Genomic DNA, 21,769 nt, shown 5'->3' on the forward strand with positions numbered 1-21,769 from the left:
TAATACTTCTTGTTTTAAGAAGAAGTATTAAAACTTCTTTTTAAAGTTTTAAGACTTTGCTTTAAACAAAGTCTTAATTAAACAATTCTTTGTTTAATTGCAAAGAATTAAATACTTTGCAAGTGTTTAATTCTGTCTCTATCAAAATCAAAGTCATACATGAATAATATACATATATAATATATATAGTCTTTTAGCAGCAACAGATTGTGTTTTTCTCTGGTATTTTTACTCAAGTTTACCATACACTAGAAATTTCCCATGGATCCATGCCTAATGACTTTATTCTGTTTGTGCTCTTTTCTAATAGTGGCTGGGTTACAGACTGATAAATTTTACGTAAAATATAACATTTTTGCATACCTATAGATGCTTTCTAATTTAAACGGACCTAATATGACCGTTTAGATGTACAAATACTTCTGTTTTATAATATGACATTTTGAGTAGTTCAAGAAGTTGTCACAGAGTGACACATAAGGTCCTTCTATCAATTACATGTGCCAAAAAGAACATTTCAAAAGGAAAAGGTTCAATTTCTGCTGTCCCACAATTTTAAAATACATGGTGAAATGGTGGCGCTTGGTGAAGTTATAAGAAATGAGAATCACTGTTGTACCGTGCCAGTTAAAAGTTTTTTGTTAAATCATGGTAGATTAACTTACGCTGAGGATTACTCGTTTTGGATGTAACGAACACACGTTTCATTTTTATGGATAATATTCTCTCCGTTCTCGGTTCATCCTTCTGGGTTTTTAGACTTATACTACAGAGGAACGTGTACGCCCATTGAAGAAATGGGCGTCTTTTCTGTGGCACGCCGCCCTCTTTACCTTTTATGGTAAATGTACGGAGCGTTGATTGACAGTGGGCAGCAGCTGCTGAGTTGCTCAGACATGGCGGAGGGTACAGTGTAACTGAGGATCAGCGGCGGAGTTAAGTGAGTTTTCCCAGCAGTTGAGTTGGCGAAAGGAGCCTGAAATGATCCGGAAGGAGAGGAAAATGTATTCAGTTGACGAGTACGTGAGGGGGAAGCAAAAAACGACCGGAACTGCTCCACGTTAGGAAGATGGAAACATGTATCGCTGTTTAGTGCAGTCAACAGCCTTGGGCAACAAATATGGCTTCTTGTGCCTTTTTCAATATGCTATAAAAATCGATTTCCCGTGCAACCTAATGCCGTGGTGGTTCCGACGAACTTCTGCGAGCAGCGGTAAGTTCAGTTCGGTAATCGTTCGGTACTTTTGATCAGTGAGGATCCTAACATCCACTTGGCCGTCTGGGGTTAGCTGGGAAAGCTACGGAACTACGGCAGATAGCAATGGAGCCAAAGCACAAAGAGTTGCTAGACCAGTGCCACCAGAACTTACTGGAGTCCATAACAGATGCGGACCGAGTGATCGAGCTGCTGATAGTCTCGGGTACTTTGAGTCAACTGGACAGGTTCGAACTGGACCAGAACTGCTCGTCCAGCGCCGAGAAAGTCGATCACCTTTTGAAGATGCTGATGAACAAGGAGAGCGACCATTTCCTCGACCTGTGTGTGGCCCTGGAGAAGGCATACCCTGACCTGTACATTGCCCTGTTCAGCAACAACGGCGGTGGACCCGTGGACCACTCCACTGGTAAGAGCCCAGACCCCAACTTCTCATAAAAAGCCTGCTGATTGAATCCAGAAATGAGCGATCCCAGTCGTGGCATAGACCTTGCAATGAGTGCAATCTGGGTGGTCTGCTGCAAGAAAACGTGCAAGACGTGAAGCTTGGTTTTACTATCAGCTCAAAACTACTAAAAATCTTTTGATTTTGGAAGCGTGGAAATGTTGCTGCACACATTCGTGTGGAAGTGTTGCTAAAACATTGACTGACTTTTAAAATCAGTAGAGTGCAGCAGAAATTCAGGACTTCAGCAAATTGCCAAAACAGAAACATCCCGACGTCGAGATCATCACTCCCATTGTAGCTTTGTTTAGATGCAAACGATTTTGCTATAATCCACCACAAATGCTAGTTTGTCATGAGCTGACATTATAGTTTGTACATTATGTAGTCTGGGTTGTTTCCATGGCAACAGATGTGCTGCTGACATGTTAAGTCCATATCAACCTATACATAGGCATGCAGCCTACCCATGCATTTGTTGCAGACCAAACTGCTGAACAACTGTGATGATGGTGCATTCATATTTTTAATTGTCTTATTGGAAAGCAGGGTTTACCTGTATAAATATTCAAGGTCCACAATATGTTTAAGAGAAATAAAAAAACAAGAAATGGATTTGATAGAACAGAAAAAGTAGCATTGAGAAATAAACGGCAAAGTTCAAATTTAAGCACAAATATTGCTTAGACATGCTAAAAAATTAACTAATAGATCAATATGTCCCCTTTAATGGGAATGCTAGTATATTTTGTAATGTTTTTAGCCCCAGTCTGAAGGATCCAGCAGTTTCTGCACATATCAGGTTTTCTGATAGTTCTAGAGCTGATAAGCCGAGAAGCTAAAATCAGCCTCTCCTTGTTGAGCTGATTGTTTCTGAGTGAATGATTCTCTGGTGATCGAAAAGATTTAGATGGTTCAGACCTGACAGGCAACTCTAAATGTTCTGCAGTCCAAGACCATTTAGATCAATAACCATAACCCTTTTAAATGTAGAATTTGCAAACCTTAAGCCATTGCTCTAATTAGGTGTGAAAGGATTAATTTTCATGTTGTTGACTTTGGTTACAGCATTTTGAATGTCTGATATACACCTTTTTTTCTTGTACCAAGAGCTTTAGGGAGACTATTACAATAATCTAAAGATCTAAACTACTGAAACTAGAAAGCATGTGGTAATTTTGCTGTGATCTGATATTTGGGTCTGATTCCAATACCATAACAAACTTCTTGTCTGGTGTGTAAATTTCTAATTTTAGGAATTTAGGAAAGTTTTTTTTAATTCAGGGTTCAGTCAAGAAAAACAAAAACTCTAGCTCTCCATCTCTCTTTCGCCTCTATTTCCTGGGTAGGGAGGATAGTTCTTCATCACAAGCTCCAGTTTTCTACCAGAGGCCCAGGATTTTCACAGTGTTTCTTGAACTGCACTGTTCTAGACTGAGATGTCAGATGTTTCTCCAGGTATCTGTTGCAGCCATTTTTCCAGTGTGGGTGTAACTGCACCGAGGGCTCCAATGACCTGCACTACAGCTGCCGTCACCAGCCAGGCTCTTTCTAGCTCTTCCCCCAGAAAGAGCCTCTTCGGCTCCCCTAGAAAGGGGCCTGGGGGCTTCTTTCTTCAGAAACTGGAGAAACTGTATTTCTACAGTTCTACGTGTTACTTTTTCCAGATGTTTCCATCATTTGGAATGACCACATTGATAAATAATGTCAATAATCACAAAATCTGGTTTGTTGGTCATTACCTTTTTTCCTTTTGCATCTTGAGGTCCCATCTGATCTTTTTTGGTAATTTTTCACCACCTTGGGGGATAATTGCTGCTGTGACCCAGGGATCTCTAGTTTGTAGATGTTTCTATAAACTATACCAGCCAGTGATGAGATATCATAAATTCCTTTTCTGCTAATATCTTATACCCAGCTGTGAGATGCTTGATTGTTTCTGGAGCCTTTTTGTACAGCCTTCAACTGGCATCTGACCTATTCCGGTAGATTTAGGCTTCTATTGCTATGGTGCCGAAGGCCTTCTCCAGTGCTGCCTTCTGGCATTTCAAAAAGTTCCCAGTACTGATCTGGCTGGGGAGGGTTTTTTTGTCAATTCTGCATGTGGTCTGGTTTAAAACATCACTGTATTTTTTTGGTTCATGTGCATGCTGAACTAAAAAGCCTCTACTTTATACACTGATTACCTGTACCATTACACCTCTGATGCTTAGGAGAGAGTTATAGTACTCTATGATCTGAATGGCCTGAAAATTGAGCCTTGATGGACCCCAGATGTGATCTTTGTATTTAGCAGATTTTTAAGTGCTGAAGTACACAAAGTAGTCCTGGTCAGCCATTGTTGGATCTGAACGAGATCAGCATTGACCCACCCCACTTGTCCAGTCTATCAATGAGCGTATTATTTGAAGGACTAAGAGCCAGTGTGGCCATTTGATTTGTTTCCTCTCTTCGCAGCTACTGCCTTCACTTCACTGGTTTTGGTTGCCGTTTCACAGAGACAAAGGGAAATCAAGTGTAAAAGTCATGTCTAGTTTTGCTTTTGTCCCAGTGACTAAAGCCAGTCAGTGGCTCGCTCGCAACTGGCATCATGGCCCAGAGGCTTGAATTCAGGATGAGCCTTAAGATCCAGAAGTTTGAAGGAGATGAAGACACATACAGTGTTTCACACGAAAAAAGCAACCTTGCAGGCAGTGCTTCAAATCATAACATAGCAGCCTTATCCTGGGAGTACTACATCTATTGTTCAGTGGTGCAAAGTTGGCCTTAGTATATTGGTTGAAAGTAGACCTTTGCAACTTGTGCTGAGTTGGTTTCTTGCCGCTTTGCTGACAGGATCACTAATGCTTCCTTAAGCTTTATTACTTCCTTGTATTGAGTGTTGCTGCTGGAGAATAACACTCAGCAGTGTGGATTTGGGCTTCCCTTTAGCACACACCTTTTTATTCTAAAGCACCAGGCCTTGGAGGTGACATGTGTTGTATTTGGAGAAAGAAAGCACAACTAGTGGGTCTGACTTGTCAGTCTGTGGTTATTCAACAGAGGATTATAGCCAGCTCTCCTCACTCTGGGATTAAACTTTCTCTGCGAGACACGCTTTTTAATTCATTTGCAGTCATCTGTATTAGTTGCTGCATTTCTGGCTTACGCTTTTCACAGTTATGGTCTTCATTAATTAGATTTTTTTTGTTGTTGTCATTTTGAGAGAATGGTGAGGGTGATCTAATTAATGTTTTAACATTGTCTTATAAGAGCCTGAAGACAAGTCGTGTACCTTCAGGCAGAGAAGCTGGTAGAAAGGGATCATTGGGGATGAAATCCTCAGAGTGGTTGTGTGTCTGTGAACAAGGCAGGGTGTGAGAGAAGAGGAGAGGTATTCTGAATGTGATGTGTCTTGCTGATAGCAACCTGCTCTCAGCTTGTCCTCGTCTCATGCTGCCTGCCTGCTCTTGTTCTCTACTTTGCCGCCTATGCCAGCAAAGCCTCCAAAGGCACGCATGTACAAAATCATCCAAAGACACGTCGTTCTGCCAAAGGAAAATGGTGCAGGTGCACACATTAATACGCACTGATTAGCGCCCACAAGCTGTAAATTATTAGTGGCAAAGATGGCAAACTGCTTCATGTTTTCTGTAGAGGATTATTTAGGCACTGTTTTTACATTTGTGTACCTAAACACTGCAGCTTTCCTGTTGCAAAGATTTCTGCTAAATATTGAGCATGAATGATGTGTATTGACCCTGCTTTTCAAGAAGAGAAAGCAGTCTCTATGTTCTCAGATTTATCTAAATACATTTTTACAAATGTAAACACCAACAATTAGGCTCTATTCATTCCCTTGCTAGTGTGCTGATTTCTGCACACTACATATTTATATCCATAGAGCGGTAACACATTTTCACATTTTGCAACTTTACAACTATGAACGTCGGTGTATTTTGGTCCTAGTCGTCTACCTAAATTGACAGGCTAAGCAAGAAGAGTATTAAAGACGCTTGACATGAAATCCATTATTTCCATTCATGTACACACTGGATTGCTGATGATGGCAAGCTACTGGATTGTAGCTACAGCTCCCCTATGACAGATTGATAGAAACAAGGCAGCTATATTGTGCCATTGGCCCTTCTGACCACTGCCAGAAGGCAAGGTGAGTGAAGAGTCTTGTCCAAGGACACAACAACAGAGACACAGTAAACTTTTGGTCTGATGAGACCAAAATTGATTTTTTTTTCTCACTTCCATGCTAAATGTGATATCAGAGAGACACTGCATATATCACTCTGAACACGCCCTCCTCACTGTAACAACATGATGGTTGCAGCATCATATATTCATAGGAAGACGGTTGGAAATGGTGATTCCAGGGATCTGGTTACAAATGCACTTGTACATAAACTTTGAAACCAACATCTCATTTATTTAGTTAATTATGCCCTAGTTTATATTGGTTGTCTAGTCTGCTTATTTTGCTTTCTTGACTTGTTTTCTCATTTTTGGGACTTCTGATCTCCCCCCCCCCAAGTGCTTTTTAGGACTCATAGGCTTTGTTCCTCCAAGCTATTACCACGACTCACCAAGACTCTTTATCCCAGCGAGTAGCTATATTTCTTTGCACGCTAAAAGGTTTTGCCAGTGAGACAGAGGCGGGTGATAGGCAGAGGGAGCAAGAGAGACTGAGACAACAGGGCTTTTGTTGAGAAGTTCAGCAGCCCCCAAAGTGCACAGTCAGCAGCTTGCTCTGTGTACAGCAACCCAGGACATGGGGCAGTGTTTCTGTGTTATAGGAGGAGGGTTGCTGTCCTCTATGTCAATGAAATTCTGTCCTATAAACCACTCTTTCCAGACAAAATGAATTATGACCGTGGTGCTCTTTGTCACCAGCAAGGCTTTTAAATACCTCCCAAGAGCTCGACCTGGCTTTACTTTCTCTGTCAGTCCGAGTTTGCGTCAGTAGCTGTCATTCTGTGACGCACGCCGCCACTTACCTTGTCACCCTACTTTCTTACTCTTCATTGCTCTTTGTACCTTCCTCTGACTTCACCACCTCAGAGCAGTGTTGTGAACACACAGAGGAACCCATCAGTTTGTCAGCTGTTAGAATATATTTAGATGGTTACTTGCTCGAGGATGGCCTTATTACTTTTACGAACTTTCCCACTCAAATTATTATCTAATTTTAGGCTTATCTGCATTTTTTAATTTTTAGACTTTACACAGTTGAACTCCAGTTCTTGAGATCAAGAATCTGATAGGAGACGAATGCTATCAGCAGGGAAACAAGTCTCGAACCTATCTGGACTGAAAGACTGCTCGCACATGAAGAAAGCTTTACTCAAAAGCAGCATTAAGAACCAATTACAGTTTACAAATTTGCTCTGGGGCAACAGGAAGAACTTAATTTCAGTGGAAAAGTCCTCAGACAAGTTTGTTCAAGACTAAAATTGAATCTTTTAGCCATAATGACCGTTGTTACATTTAGAGGAAGTAGGAGAAGCCTACAACTTAAAACTCTTTCTATCACTCCTCGTGATAGCTGCACCATATTGGGGGACTGTTTTGATGCTGGATGAACTGCTGCGCTTCACGAATGCATGGCCTGATGAAGACAGAACATATTTTAGTAATATTGAAACAGCATCTCAAGACATCGGTCAGAAAGCTAAAAACCTGTGTGCAAATGAGTCTTTCAAATAGACAATCGTCCTAATTTTACTGTCAAAATAGTTACAAAGTGACTTTGAGAGACATTGGAATCAATATTTTGGCATGGTTATCTCAAAGCCCTGATCTCAGCCAGATAAAAAAAAAAAGTTAGGAATTCTGGAAAGGTGTGTGTGAGCGAGCCAATCTACAGATCTGACATTTGCACCAGTACTGTCAGATGTAATGCGACGGAAGTCCAGCAAACTATCGTGAAAGTTTGTGGCAGGATGCACAAAACAACTGTGCTAAGTCATACCAGATTCTGAGAGCTGGCATTTACAATTTTTACTTTGATGAAAGTAAAATGGACTAAGGATTTTTTCTGATGTATTATACTTCCATTAAGCGAGTAGATTCTGGTAATATGAGCTTGCCTAAAACAGTAAAACATTAATCTGATTTGATGTCAGACAGTGAGGGGGGAAATGTATCCGTGCCATTTTACAGAATGTATTTAAATATCTTGCCTCAACTGTAATAGCTTACCATATATTGCGTCTTTGGTGTTGCTGTAAATGACACCGATTGTCAGTTTGACACTGTAACCTTTCATCAGCATTGAGTTGCAAACTCCATGTAACAAGTTATTTAAAATGTTCAAAGTCAAAGCTGGCTTCACAGTCAATGCTTCAGCATTTATAGAGTAGGAAAAGCCATATTTATTCATATTTTTATGTTGAACAAAGTAAATAAATGTACTTATTTTAAAACATTCTCCATTTCAGTTGCACTTTCTATTATTCCAACTGATGTTGGCTTGCTTCTTGTCAATTTTCCTTGTGTTTACCACGCTCTTCACATCTTCAGTCCAAAAAATGCTGAAATAAAATTCAAATGCTTTGAGCCTTTTTCATTGCCCGTTTAAAGAAAACCTTCTGATCTGTAACCTCAATTCCTGCACAAACCACAACACTTTCCTCCTCTGAATAATGAAAACAGATGGCTGTGGATGGTAAAATAAAACATGAATACCCTTTCATGTGTGCACACACAATATGACCATATTTTTAATGCTCTGACTGATTTTTGAAGTACGTGTGTCAAAACAGCCAGCCAGTCTCAGAGTCTGCTCGCTCAAATCAGCTTTAAGACAACCTAAGAGTTATCGGTTCTGAAAACAGGTTGTGTTTAGTAGAAGAAACCTGGCTTTCACCTCTCCATTGGAGTCCTTACTTTAATTTAATGCAGATGAAGGAAATCACATGCAGTTCTTTTCCACTGAACAAAGGAGAGACCGACCCAGTTTTACTGCAGTAATGGTTCGCTTTGCTAAAGCTCTTAAACAAAATGTTCCCAGTGATGACACCCAAATTTGCATTACATGTTTGTCCTCTTTATCAAGTCAGGGTTATTGGCAAAAGACACACCGCTGACATTTTTAATAAGTAATATTTTTAATAAAATCTTTGTTTTCTAATTCTGGTTTCCCAATATATTTAGATTCAGCGCTATGATTGCAAATTAATTTGTGATAAGTAAAAACCTATCCTCTCATCTGCTCTGTCCCCTGATATGTGCCTTACTATCGCTGCAAATCAGAATCAACCACTGTCTGTGTCTTTGGGCTCCATCTGATTGGTATAAAGAAAGTATGTGCACGGAATTATAAATGATCAAGATTTTTGAACACCCATTTTCTAAAGCAATCCAGATCTTTTTTCCCTCCACATAATCTGATGCTAAATTCTGAACATTTATTTTTCACATCTGGAGCATTGTTTCTGAGTAGTAATTATGCCCTTTTCATCATGATCTTTTTTAGTTATTGCCATTTCATGTTATACTCTTTTAAGTGAAACCCACAAAGTCTTTTCTAAATCTGTAATTAAACATGACTGGAATATCGTAAAGATTTATAACATTTCAGCATTTATTTTGTTGTTGCTCCAGCTCTGTTTTGCCTTGTGTATGTCCTAGCTGCAGCATGTTACGCAGCATTTGGAGGACATGTTGCAGACATCTTTCATCCTTTTATTTCTGACCCCAGGAGGAGGCAAGCTGTTCACTAGGAAATTATGCCTCGTTTATGCTGAGCTAGGCCTCTTTGCATAGAGATAATAGGTTGGTCTGGATGGCACCGATGTGCTTTTTTTAGGATTCCAGTGCTGCATAGGGGCTGTGACAGGTTCACTGGACTAAACTTTTCTCTCTGTGTCCCAAATGACTTGCAGAGATCCAAACACGTCTAGGATTCAAGCTGTTCATGGCAGTCTTGATTTTCAGTCAATAGTGGAACAGATATTATTTTGAGATGCACCAGAGGCCAGAGTTGGACCTCTATATAAAAAAGATGTGTGGGATTTACCATGCTATGATGAGCACTGAGGTGTGAGGCAGGGAGCATGTAGCCAGCCTGGAAGTATTCCTGTCTCATAGAGTCATCATATAGTGGTCATTGTTTTTTGGCCAAGCACAAACTCTCGAAGGCAGATGATCAATCTTTCACTCTGTCTGTAAGGTTTCACTGGCTCCATGCCCAGAATTCTGGTCTGTGGTGTTGCTACCATCCCAGAAATCAGACCCACTCACAGTTTACAGTAAAGTACCAGTACACAGTAAAGAATGTATGAAATTACTTAGCAATTTTTAAGTTACATAGTGACGATTTGAACCTTTTTTTTGAACCAGTGTTGCTGTCTGTGTCAATGAATTTTGACCAGCGTTTTCAAATAGCATTGTGTGAGTTGCCTCACAGCAAGAAGGTCCTGGCCCTGGGGTCTTTCTTCATGAAGATTGCATGTTGTGCATGCATGGGTTCTCTTCAGGTACTCCTGGCAGGTTAATTAGTGTGCTTGTGTGCTCGGTTATTTGTTCTGTTTGTTTCTCTGTCGCCCTGTTTGGAACTGGCAAACTGTTTCTTGCACACCCCGCCCCTCATACAATGATCATCAGACCCAAACCACCCCCTACCTCTATCCTCATCCTCCTCGCCCCCCACCAAACACACACACACACAGCTACCTTCTCGTAGGATAAGCAGGTATAAACAATGGATTGATGTGATTACATATGAAAGCCATTACCATGTTTATGCCTTTTGCTCTTAGAATGAAAGTTGTTTTAACTTAAAGCACGCTAATATAAAAACTTTTTACTATATTGCTAAGAAAACATTTGCTGACCTAAACCACCTCATTTGAACACAGTGGAAATTAAAACTAATTATCTTTCACACAAAACATTAGTATCGCATGAGGTCCTCCTTTACAGCTAAGCTGTCATCACTCAGTTTTTTCATCCAGGAGTTTTGGGTGAGACCTCCAGAGATCTCACCCAAATCTCAACAATGTTTTTGCACATTGTTCTCATGTTTCTACAGGCCTAAATTCATTCTAATGTTTTCTTTTTTCAATCATAGAGCAACACAAAGTAATGGCATAATTGTGAAGGTAAAGGAAAAGGGGTACATGGTTAACATTTTTAACAAATAAAATAAAAAAAAAAGGTTGTGCGCATTTACTATGTCCTTTAATATAATCTCTACACAAATTCCAGTGCAACTACTAAACGGAATCCACCTGTGTGCAATTTAATCTCTTTCTGAACACAGCTGTTCTTTGAAGGCTTCAGAGATTTTATTAGAGAACATTAGTAATCAAACCACAGAACACAGCAGACAGGTCAGGGAGAAAATTGTGCCAACATTTAAGACGGGGTCAGTGTATAAATTAATGTCTTAAACATTAATATTGCATGAGGTCTGTTCAATTCATTATCTAAAAAAGCACCTATTAGATGGGATTTTTTTTTGAAAGACTTAACAAATATCATCTCTATATATTTGTCATGTATACTAGCTGAACTACTGTTAATTTGCAAAGAAGAAGCAGCAGCAAACAGTTTTGAAAAAGTTTGAAAATGCACAGAGCTCAGTCTTCTTTATAACAAGCCCTCCTTTACAAAACGCATTTTTTCATCCGTGTGACTAGCTCTGATCTGACTCAGAGTTATATCAGTAACACAGCAAGTTAAACCCCCACCCTCTGAGCCGCCATCCTTCCTAGACCCTGAGAACACGTGCAAAACAGACACATCATTCAAGCCTTGAAGGGAATTGTGTGAAAAATAGCTTGTTTCAGTCTATAAATCTACTAAGTTTAAGATATGGAGTGTACATAGCTTTCTATTGCCTAGCCTTAACTGTTGCAGAAAGTGATATACATAGAATATAGATTGAAAATGAGGGATAAAGGAGCTCTGCTGCTGGGTTGGTGCTCAATCTTTGTAAATGCGACAAGTTGAGGAATAAGAAACAGTATTGCAAAACATTTGTGGGACTGAAATGTCTCTTATTTAAACCACATCATCCGTACAGTGCATAGAGCCCCTGTCAGGGTTTAACTGTCAAAATTATGAAGACGATCTTTCTGCTTTCTGGCTTAATACTGCCACATCCTTTAGCTACACATAAATAGGCAGTAAAATCAGTTGGTAGTTTTCAGCAGCATTAGTTCGTTGTATTTGCTCCTCTATAGTTTAAAGAGTGTGAAGCTGGGGAAACCAGAGTTGAGGGATATGAAGACTCATTGTGGCTCACTGACAGAAAGATAAGGCTATGTGGCCTTATAAACAATCGTATAAACTTTACTGTAATATCTCTTTTACAAATATCTTTTAATATCTCTTTTGACAGACGCTCACAGCAATCCAACATTACTAACCAGGTTGGCCACTGTTGTTAGTAAATACATTTCTCGATGGCAAATAAAGTACTAATTTGTTCCAGGGATTACACTACAAAATATTTTTTCACTGAATCACAGGAAAGTGAATAGAATGTTATTTTTCACACTGAGTTCGTGTTACGCAATGCAGACACTGCTAACTTTTGAATAGCCTGATATTTATTGCTCTTTAAGTTTATGTGGATTGAAATGAAATATAAGATTTTTTTTTTCTCTTCAGGTTTTGCTTTAAAATAAAATCTGGAGTTTTCCAGATAAATTTGTGTTCATACTATAAGCTTTAATAAAATAAATCTAACTTTTTCTTTTTTAAAATACACAAATTTTGAACAGTTGATATTTTTATTGTAATTTTTTAGTTATCTTTTTGGTAGGGGCAGACTTAAAAATGAATTTAGTGTAACCCAGCTGCGAAAGGTTGGAGCCACACTTTGCATGTTGTGTGTGTCCTTCTTTTCAGCACATAGCAAAGTCAGTTTTCCTCTCATCCACTTTCTCCATGGCAACGTGTGTCGACTTGGTTTATGAGCTGAAGAATATAATCTGGTTGTCTGAAGCAACTGTTGGTAGCGTAGTACACGGTGTGACTGCGAGGGGAAGCAGACGGAGGAGTGGGGGAAGTGGAACCTCATCGGTGGAGCAAGCACTCCCCTGACCTATTTAGATGACAGCGAAAGGGCCTTTGTTGCCATTGCCTCAGGACTTCCACTGGAATAATTCCCACCTTAGATGCTAGTGTGTTGTAACATGTAACTGCTCCTGTTAAAATATACGATGACTTTTGGCAGTGACATTTTACTTTGCTATTTAATAGAATTCCTCCAGTCCTTTTTCTTTCGTCTTACTGTTAGACTGGTACCCTCTCCCACTGTGGAGATCAGATCTATGGTTCAATAATGGAGCTCCATTTTATTGATACAGTGAATGTGTTTACAAATGATCAGCCTCACAGTTTGTGGCTGGTGCTAATTGGTATCGATAATAAAAAGGGCTCTCGCCACTGAGTCATCTTTGCCACTCTGAGTCCCTCCGTACTGCATGTAGGGTTGAATTATCAGCCGGGGATTTTAATCTCATTATAGAAATTGTGGTGCACACATCCGTCCTTGCAGAGAAAGCGTGTTGTGTATTTCCAAAGATTGTCCCAGAACTGCTGCATGCGTAGGAGTTATAGCTGTATGCTGTTTGGTGAGTGGCTTTAGTAGATTACAGGGATTTATCCAAGTACCGTAGCTTGCCTTTTCAAATCACACAGCGAAACATAAAGGAAGGTGATGTTTAGAGGTGCACCAGTAGATCAGCCAGAGATCTGACTCAGACTTTTTTTTTTCGTCATCATGAAAATCTGGTAAAAGTTGGAGAAATGTGCTAAGATGAATAAATGGAAATAATCTTATATCCTCATTTCTTGGTGAATTTAGTTTGGTGCTATCTGTTGAAAAATTTTTCTATTTGATAAAATTTATTTTCTTCTTTTTTTCTTAACTTTTATCACAAAAAATATAAAAAAGATTGCACTTAATAATATGTAAAGATGTTATTAAACTAAATGCTAGAGATGCTACCTCCAGCATGACAGTAAAAAAAACAAAACAAATTAAAGCCTTAGCTACACATTTGCAAATAATAATAATAAAAAAACATGTTTGTTTAGAATTTCAAAAAATATGTGTGAACTGGAAATGAATAAAAAAATTGACCTGTTTAGTGAAGAGTGACTCTCAAGGAAAGCAAAGTATCATAGTAGAAACGCTTAACCAATGACTTGTATTTAGTAACAACAAAAATATATACTTTCTTCTTTTGGAAAAAAATTTTTGGTTCTGGCACTGCAACAACTTGGTTGTAGCTTTTTAGTGATTTTACCATAGCAGCGTAATTCTTCAAAGCCATCTTTTGCTTATGTGTACAGTGAATTTGCAGTAGTAATAACTTTGCAATATGTCGTTCCTAAATGCTGTTTGATATTTTCAATAACATTAAAATTAATCAATTTAAAACTGAACTTCAGGAAACACAAATTACACATTAGCTTTGTCTGTTGGCTCATCTCACCTCCAGGCGTTTTCTCATCATTCCTCACTCTTATACTCTTGTGATGATGCAAACATTACATCACATTGGTCTTTGAAGAACTTTTAGAAAAGGGTTAATTTTACAGGAAGCATAACCTGTAAAATTTACAGGGAAGCATAACCTGTAAAACACGACCAACAGCGCAAGACACACATACACACACTTAGAGCTGAGGTCTGCAGGTTGTACTGCACACACAGCACCTTGGAGGATGAGTTTTAGTATTTAGTTAAAAAAGTTAAAGAAAATAAAGAATGTTTTTAAAGAAAAGTCAGTCGACATACAGTACTACTCTAGTCATCATGATCAATTTTGTAGGTTAGTTGCACGTAGGTTAGGTTAGGGTAGTTAGTATTTTGTCTGTGTTTAATAACCTGTAGTATATTTAGTCTGTTTTGGTCCTTAGAATAAAAAGTAAGAAAACAGGATTTGTCTGATCAAAAATTTTGAACTGAAAAACAAATGTGGCAATCTTAAAAAAAGAGAAATGAGATGGATGCAACTACTGAGTGAATTTTATCATCTGAGGGTGTTTCTGTCCATGCAATATCTGTCCTCATAACTTTGCCATAAGGTTGCCCTCAAATACTCTTGTTTTTTTTTTTCTTCTTTGTATCAGAGCTTCACTGAGTTTGCCTCTAGGATATTATGAAAAGATTTATCCTGCAACTAAGCTGACATAATGCCTCGCAGTGGCTCCCGTCTGTTTTTGTGAGACATCGTCAGTCACATACTGGGTTCAAGAAGTCAAATATTGCATTGGAAAGCCACCAAAGACATTGAAAAGCAACAAGCAAAAAGGAACCGCTTTTTGCATCGATGTGCTGATTGTAGAGAGTTACTGCTGTGCAACTCCACAGCACTTCTCATCATGTCTGGTGGAACAATATGCAATCAAAGCTGTGTGCTGGAAGCATTTTGCAGAGCAGGAGGGTTGAGCGTCAGACGGGGAATGTCAGAACATATTAAAAGCCTTTGCGCTTTTCTTCTCTCTTTCCCCGCCCTCCCCTCCCCCTCCAATATACACTTCTTTCTTATCTTTTCTGTGACTTACTTAGGCTATCTCTTTTCATCCATCCTCTACTTGCCCATGCCCACTTTGTGTTTCTCCTCTCCTTTCCGCCGTCTGCCAGCCCTAAGATGGAGTGGCTCAGTCGCACAGAGCTCATAGTTAATTAGGCTTGGCCTCGTCACACAGGAGAGCTGCAGCTAAAGCCAGTGGGAAGCAAGGGCATAAGTAGAAGTCAAGAACTGCTGCTGTCAAACTGCGACTTCACTGCCACTGATGAGGCTGGCCACCATTTCAGCTCTCTTTTAAATCCCGATTTTTATTTTTTATACACAATCAAGTTCCTGGATTCTGAGCTAACCACAAGATTATTGTGGTTAGAATAAAAAATGTCCAGATTATATGAATTGGTGTGTGTCTTTGTTTCCACCTGGATTTACATGAAGCGTAGTTTGTAATGCCTGCATTCAGTTGAGCTTCTCTGGGTTTTTGACTGCAGTGTTGGCAGTGGAGCATTTCAGAGCCAAGCTGGCCACGCTATGCCCTGTTTTCACAGGATGACACAGTTTCCCGACGGTTCCATAAAATATATGTGGTATGCTTTTGCTCAAGATGCACCATTAAAATATAGTACATCTTGCACACATCTGTTCTTCGTGTTATTATTCTGTAACACTCTGAGGAGGCCCACAGAAACCGGCCTGGAAGTTCAAAAAGCACACCTCAAACTCAGCTTGGATCTGATCTCTGAAAACAAATGGAAAAATTCTATCAAGTTCTCCATTGATCTGGCGAAGGTTTATTAAATGCAACGCATAGGATATAACAAGTATAAAAGTCAGATTTCTAACTTGGCTGCTGAAAGAAAAATGGATTAATTCAATTTACTGTAGTAAACTTAATATAGAGCCAGTGAGAAGAAGTGAAGTACAAACACGGCTCCATATTTATCACACGACTGTGCATTAAATAAAGAGCTGAGTATATATTATTAATTTCTCATCACACTGTACTATGGGTTTATCATTCTGTTCATGCTGTGCGTCTGAATGGCTCTCCTGTCCTGGCAGGTTCCACCTACAGCGTCCTGTCCACCATGCCATCAGACTCGGAAAGCAGCAGTTCTCTCAGTAGCGTTGGTATGTATAATTATGAAAGACTTCTGCTGCACATTTTTGTATAAGAGTGGGTGGGTGAGATTGGAATCCAAAATGGGCCAAAACAATGCTGAAGTATATCCAGGAAAATGAAGGAATGTGTTTATAAATGCCTGATTTAAAGGACAGGAAGTTGGATTTATTTGTCCTTTTAAAGCCCACAATGTGTGCAAAAAACACTCTACCAATTCTTCCCTATTTTCTAAGGAGGTTTGCCATGTCTGCCTCTCCCTGTTTCTGACAGAGGTCCAAGTGACTCAGCTGTTACATAAACCCAAGAAAGATCCAAAAGTTGACTCAAAGATGCACATAATCCCCAGACTTCCTGCCAGGGGTGTTCTTTTGAAGAAAGCAATCCTGAATGTGACTCTGAAATTATCTTCCTGATCTGACTACTCAACAAAGATTTACAATAATTAAGCATAAATGCTTTACTGAAGTGGAAAAGTACTACAATCTATGTAGTGGCCTGAAGAATTGTATCAGAGTTAAAACTGAAAAAATGGCTCCAATAAATAAAATCCAAATTTCAGTTCTTTCTGTCAGTTGTTTGTTGATAGAAGTGCTCAAATAAACCATTTAATAATCTTAATACTGTGTTACTAGATAGAGTGGATCATCCTAAACTTGTCTCGTCTTTCTTACTTTCATCATTTTTCTAGTAATTAAAAATTTTGAGTTAAACAAAATGTAACTTTCATGATCAGAACAGCAATTCTGATCATGAAAGTTGGGAAAAGACAGGCTGTGTAGTAAAAGTTACATATTTGAAATTATCACAATATTCAATATTTCTCATAGCCATTTGTTATTCAGTTAATCAGTTAATATGCTAAATAGTTTTGCTGTATGTCATAAGTGACTCTAATGGGCTCATTGTTACAGGTTCCCCTGTAAACGGTGAAGCGTCCTCCCCTCCCCCAGCCATTAACGACAACCGTCAAGCCGGCGACAACCTGGACACCATCCTCCTGCAGCTCCGCCAGGTGACCAGGGAGCGGGATGAGCTTCGGAAGCGTCTGGCGTTGGCATCGCCTGGGACCACCTTCGATGACTGCAGGTACAAACCTGGACTGAACCGTTGTTCTTGAACATTTAAGGCATTTTTTTTTTGACTTGTGATATGTTCCTGGGAGCAGCATAGCTTGATCAGTAACGTTTGTTTATCCAGGAAGGCAAAGTCACTGGGATTACAGTGTCATCAGTTCTTTCTGCTGTCTTTTCATCTGCTAATTCTCTGCACTTTTAAATAATGTTGACTCTACAAACACTGAGTATTTGTCCTTGAGCTGAATGAGCTTTAGTCTTTAGGCTTTTCAATATGCTATAGAAGAGATCATTGCTTACATATCTTTTTTTTTTTTTGTTTGCTAGAGACATTTCCTCTTATTAAATTCTTCAGTACAATGAAAATCTCAGCCTTTTCACATCTTCTAGAGCTATTAAACAATATGGGGTAGAATTCTGACTGCTTGCTGCTTTTCTTTTATAGGCCAAATCCCAAACCCAGCCATGACTACGAGCGCCTGAAAAGCCAGTGCATGAGGGCCATGGGAGACCTACAGTCTCTTCAGAACCAGCATACCAAAACACTGAAGAGGTGTGAGGAGGCCGTGAAGGAAGCCGACTTCTACCAGTAAGCATCCCTCCAGTAACACCTGTTTTCATCTCCACATTGATAATGAAGGCAGTATACGGCAATATGCTTAGATTAGCCAGGAGTGGTGTCTGTGCCACTCTGCTCGTTTCTGAAAAATGTAGGTTGAACATTCTGTCACAAGCCACCTGCTAGGAATAATAAAGTTTTACTGCACTGTTTTACAACATTTGTACCAAATGCTGGCATGGTGCTTCCATTAACCTAATTGAAAGAGCTTCCCTTGTAGCTACAGCCAGCTTTCACACTAACAGCTCTGGCTGTACAGAAATCCTGCACGCTTTTTAAAAGCTTGAAAATGAAGGCATTTATGAGATTGAATCGTTCAGCATAACAGCTTGGGAACCGAGGCCACGATTCTGATCATGTGCTACCTGCTTGAGAGTTGGAATATTTTGAAATATGGAAAATTCTGGCTTTTAGCTTATACTGAAACAGGAATTTTTAACCTTTTGGAAAAGCACGAGGAAGTATTTGGGTCTTTACTGTGTCGCCATATTCAGAAAATCCCATTAAAATCTGTCCCTGTAACTGCTTTAGTGTTGTGACTGCAACAGTTCAGATATATTCCTGCTCATCTTTTCCCCCAGCATGCTGCACAGCCGCGTCCTGGGCGACCAGGCTCAGCTGAAGGAGGAGATGGAAACGGTCAGGAGGGAGAACGCCCAACTTGTCCGAGAACACAACCACCTGAAACAGAACTGCGAGGAGCTCAAACGACTTCACAGTCAAGACCAGAAGGAGTTGGCAGACCTTCGGCTGCAACAACAGCAGGTACAGCTGCGACACAAACACATCACTGAGTGAATGATGAAGCTGCTCAGATGCCGTTTTGTGAATATGACACACAATTCAATTAACATTTGTTTCTGTGCTGAAAGAAACGGTTTCAGGTTTTTTTCTTTTCTTTTTTAAATTATAGAAATCTACCCTTTTATGTTCTATGCAGTGAACAGTTTGTTCCAAGGGAATTGCGACCCTTATTGTATTACTGTAAATTTCTCTTACACAGCCCCCATGGGTACGCTGCTGCAGTTCTAAACAGGGCAGGAAAGAGGAGGGAGATGCATGCAGAGCATTTCTGAAAAGGGCAAACACAGAAGAAAAGGGCTTGGCCTCGGCGAAGGGCATTCTGATCTAAACCGTGTTGCTACAAGTTCACAGTATATCTAGTATATGTTGCTTAGCCGAGGTCAATCCAGCCCTAGGGTGACAGCAGATCTCTCAGGAATCGGGAAGACTGGATCAGCAAAACTGTCAGGAGAAAGAGAGAGAGTCTTATTGAGAATGACTTGAGTCTGAAGGACAAACGCTGTACATAATCAGTTTAAGTTGTTAAGATTTAGTCAAGAACACAAGTGCAGGTCAATGAGTCTGCTTAATTTTATAAATCATATTTTATTTGATTGTAAATAGAAACCTCTCTGCATATTGATGCCATCTGCTGCTAACGTGGTGCACAGCAATAGCAAGACAATAGTTTACTGTTTTACATGTGCTGTCCTGTCCAGGTGATGAGGGAGAAAGGCTCGTCGGAGGTGTTGAATCAGTTGTACGACACTGCGATGGACAAACTGGAGGGCATGAAGAAGGACTATGACGCCCTCAGCAAGCGCTACGGCGAGAAGGTGGCCAACCACAACACTGACCTGAGTCGTCTGGAGCAGGCGGAGGAGGAGAACCGCCGGCTGCAGAAGCAGATGGATGCTTTGCTAAAACAGCGAGACTCGGCCATGCACTACCAGCAGCAGTTCTCCACGTCGATGAGGAGGTGAAAGCACAAACTGAGGCGAAGTTGAAATCCCACCATGATTTAATCAAAACCTCTCAGGAGTTGGTGGTGAAACTCTGAGCTGATTCTTACCGTGACCCTTTGGTTCGCAGGTTTGATTCAGTGCAGCAGGAGCTGAACAAGTCGTCGGCTCAAAACAAGGAGCTGCAGAGGGAGATGGAGCGACTGCAGTCGGAGGTGACGCGCTACAAAAACCTGCAGCTGAAGGCTTCCAAGGACTGCGAGAAGTACAAGGAGGAGAGGGATTCCGTCTTCAATGAGTACCGCCTCATCATGAGTGAGAGGGACCAGGTGATCAAAGAGCTGGATAAGCTGCAGACGGAATTGGAGGCGGCTGAAGCACGACTGAAGAACACTTCTTCAGAGCGGGTAGTGGCTAGTGAGGAGTTGGAAGCACTCAGACAGGTGAGAGACTCATTTATTTTGCATAAGCTGTTTTGCCTAAAAAATAGTTTCTCATAAAGAAGAGTCATTTTCCAAGAAAGATGCTGTAGTTTACAAGTACAGATTGAGTATTTTGGACAATATCCAATTAAAATCATACTTTTACATATTAATATTACATACAGTGCCTTGCAAAAATATTTATGTACCTTGAATTTTACAAATTTCTTATGATATATCTTTACTTATTTATTGCATTTCATTTTGATATTATGTGATGGACCATCTCAAAGTAGTAAGAACTTGTAAAGTAGAAGGAAAATGACATTTGGTATTTAAAGCCCCTTTTACTCTGATACCCCTGCACATAATTCCAGATGAGGGGCAGAAATCCAAAGTTCAGGTGACAAAAACCTATGGGCAGGACATGTATTGGTGTTGCACTGCACAAATCTGACATTTTTATTGAAAAGTGGCCAGCAGAAAGCCATGCAGGGAACACAGGAAATATGTGAAAGTGGTCAGACTGAACTTTTTAATCTACACTGTGATGGGATACCAGCGATAAACATCTGCAGAACAATCACCACAAAACAAACAATTAAATATTTTAGTTCAAAGCATAATCCTTCTCCTAGAGTGACCTAGTCAAAGTCTAGACCCAAATCCAATTTAAAAACTTAAGCTATTTTGCAAAGAAGGACGGATCGATGATTTTACCTCTATATGTGCAAAGCTGTTTTAGACCTACCCCAAAAGACTTCCAGCTGTAATTTGGTAGATTTGTTTATTGAGTCTACGGGGAAAGGGTGCTGAACACACACGCAGAGCACATTTTTCAGATTATTTGTTAAAAAATATATACATCATATACTCTTTTCGTTCCTTATTACAGTCTTGTGCCTCTTTGTCGTAGTTTATCAAATTAAAACACATTAAATGTTGCACACTGTAACATGAAAGAAAATCATGAAAAAGTTCAAAATGTATAAAAATAGTTGCAGTACTCTATAATAAAAATTTTATGTATAGAGTAAGTACATTTTTATGATACTTATTTGTAATATAAAAATGTTGTGTATAACATTCAGCTACTGTATCTTCAAGTAGATATATATTGCTTAGCAAAAAGGGGTTGTGAGCCAGATAAACAGATTGAATAGGAGTGTGAAATATTTCCTTGTTTGGTGGGGTTGTATTTGGAGTGCAGATGCTACATCAGACATGAATTGCTGTGTTTTTGTGCATCTGACAGACATTTATCACCCAGACCCAGTCTACACTTTATTTTCATCCCTTTTACCCACAAGTTTTACTGTAGTGCTGTTATGTAAACACGACCCTCGCTGCTTTCTACCCTCTCACTGGCTGAGTGAGCACCGTTTTTAGTCTGCATGTCTGATGAGAAGCAGATTAGCATCACATTATTAGTAAATATAAGGGATGCGTCAGTCAGTCAGGTACTGGACAAAATAATTTTGGTTGGGTGGGGCAGGTCAGATACTAAAAATGTCTTTTGTCATGTGCATTAAAAGGATTGAAGCTTCCACTTTTTTTGATCTATAAATGCATCACCAATATTATGTACTATGATGCGACTTTTCTGAGTAGAGTAGAAATTGGATAAAGGTTAGGCGCATGG

At 39.7% G+C, this 21,769-nt stretch overlaps 1 protein-coding gene across 3 annotated transcripts in view; it reads left to right on the plus strand.

Annotated features, from left to right (window-relative positions):
• The first annotated feature begins 871 nt into the window (after positions 1-871).
• Positions 872-21,769, plus strand: part of dlg5a (discs, large homolog 5a (Drosophila)) — a 43,838-nt gene continuing 22,940 nt past the window's right edge. For 2 of the 3 annotated variants that reach the window (XM_032552920.1, XM_032552922.1), the window contains exons 1-7: positions 872-1,625; positions 16,208-16,276; positions 17,180-17,354; positions 17,787-17,930; positions 18,542-18,725; positions 19,463-19,722; positions 19,836-20,148. In XM_032552920.1, the coding sequence (XP_032408811.1) occupies positions 1,322-1,625; positions 16,208-16,276; positions 17,180-17,354; positions 17,787-17,930; positions 18,542-18,725; positions 19,463-19,722; positions 19,836-20,148 (1,449 nt within the window). In that variant the 5' untranslated portion in view covers positions 872-1,321. The remainder of the gene's footprint in view (positions 1,626-16,207; positions 16,277-17,179; positions 17,355-17,786; positions 17,931-18,541; positions 18,726-19,462; positions 19,723-19,835; positions 20,149-21,769) is intronic. The other variant, XM_032552921.1, reaches the window with a different exon arrangement.

The sequence above is a fragment of the Xiphophorus hellerii genome, chromosome 22 (assembly GCF_003331165.1).
Source record: "Xiphophorus hellerii strain 12219 chromosome 22, Xiphophorus_hellerii-4.1, whole genome shotgun sequence".
Taxonomy (NCBI): Eukaryota; Metazoa; Chordata; class Actinopteri; order Cyprinodontiformes; family Poeciliidae; genus Xiphophorus; species Xiphophorus hellerii.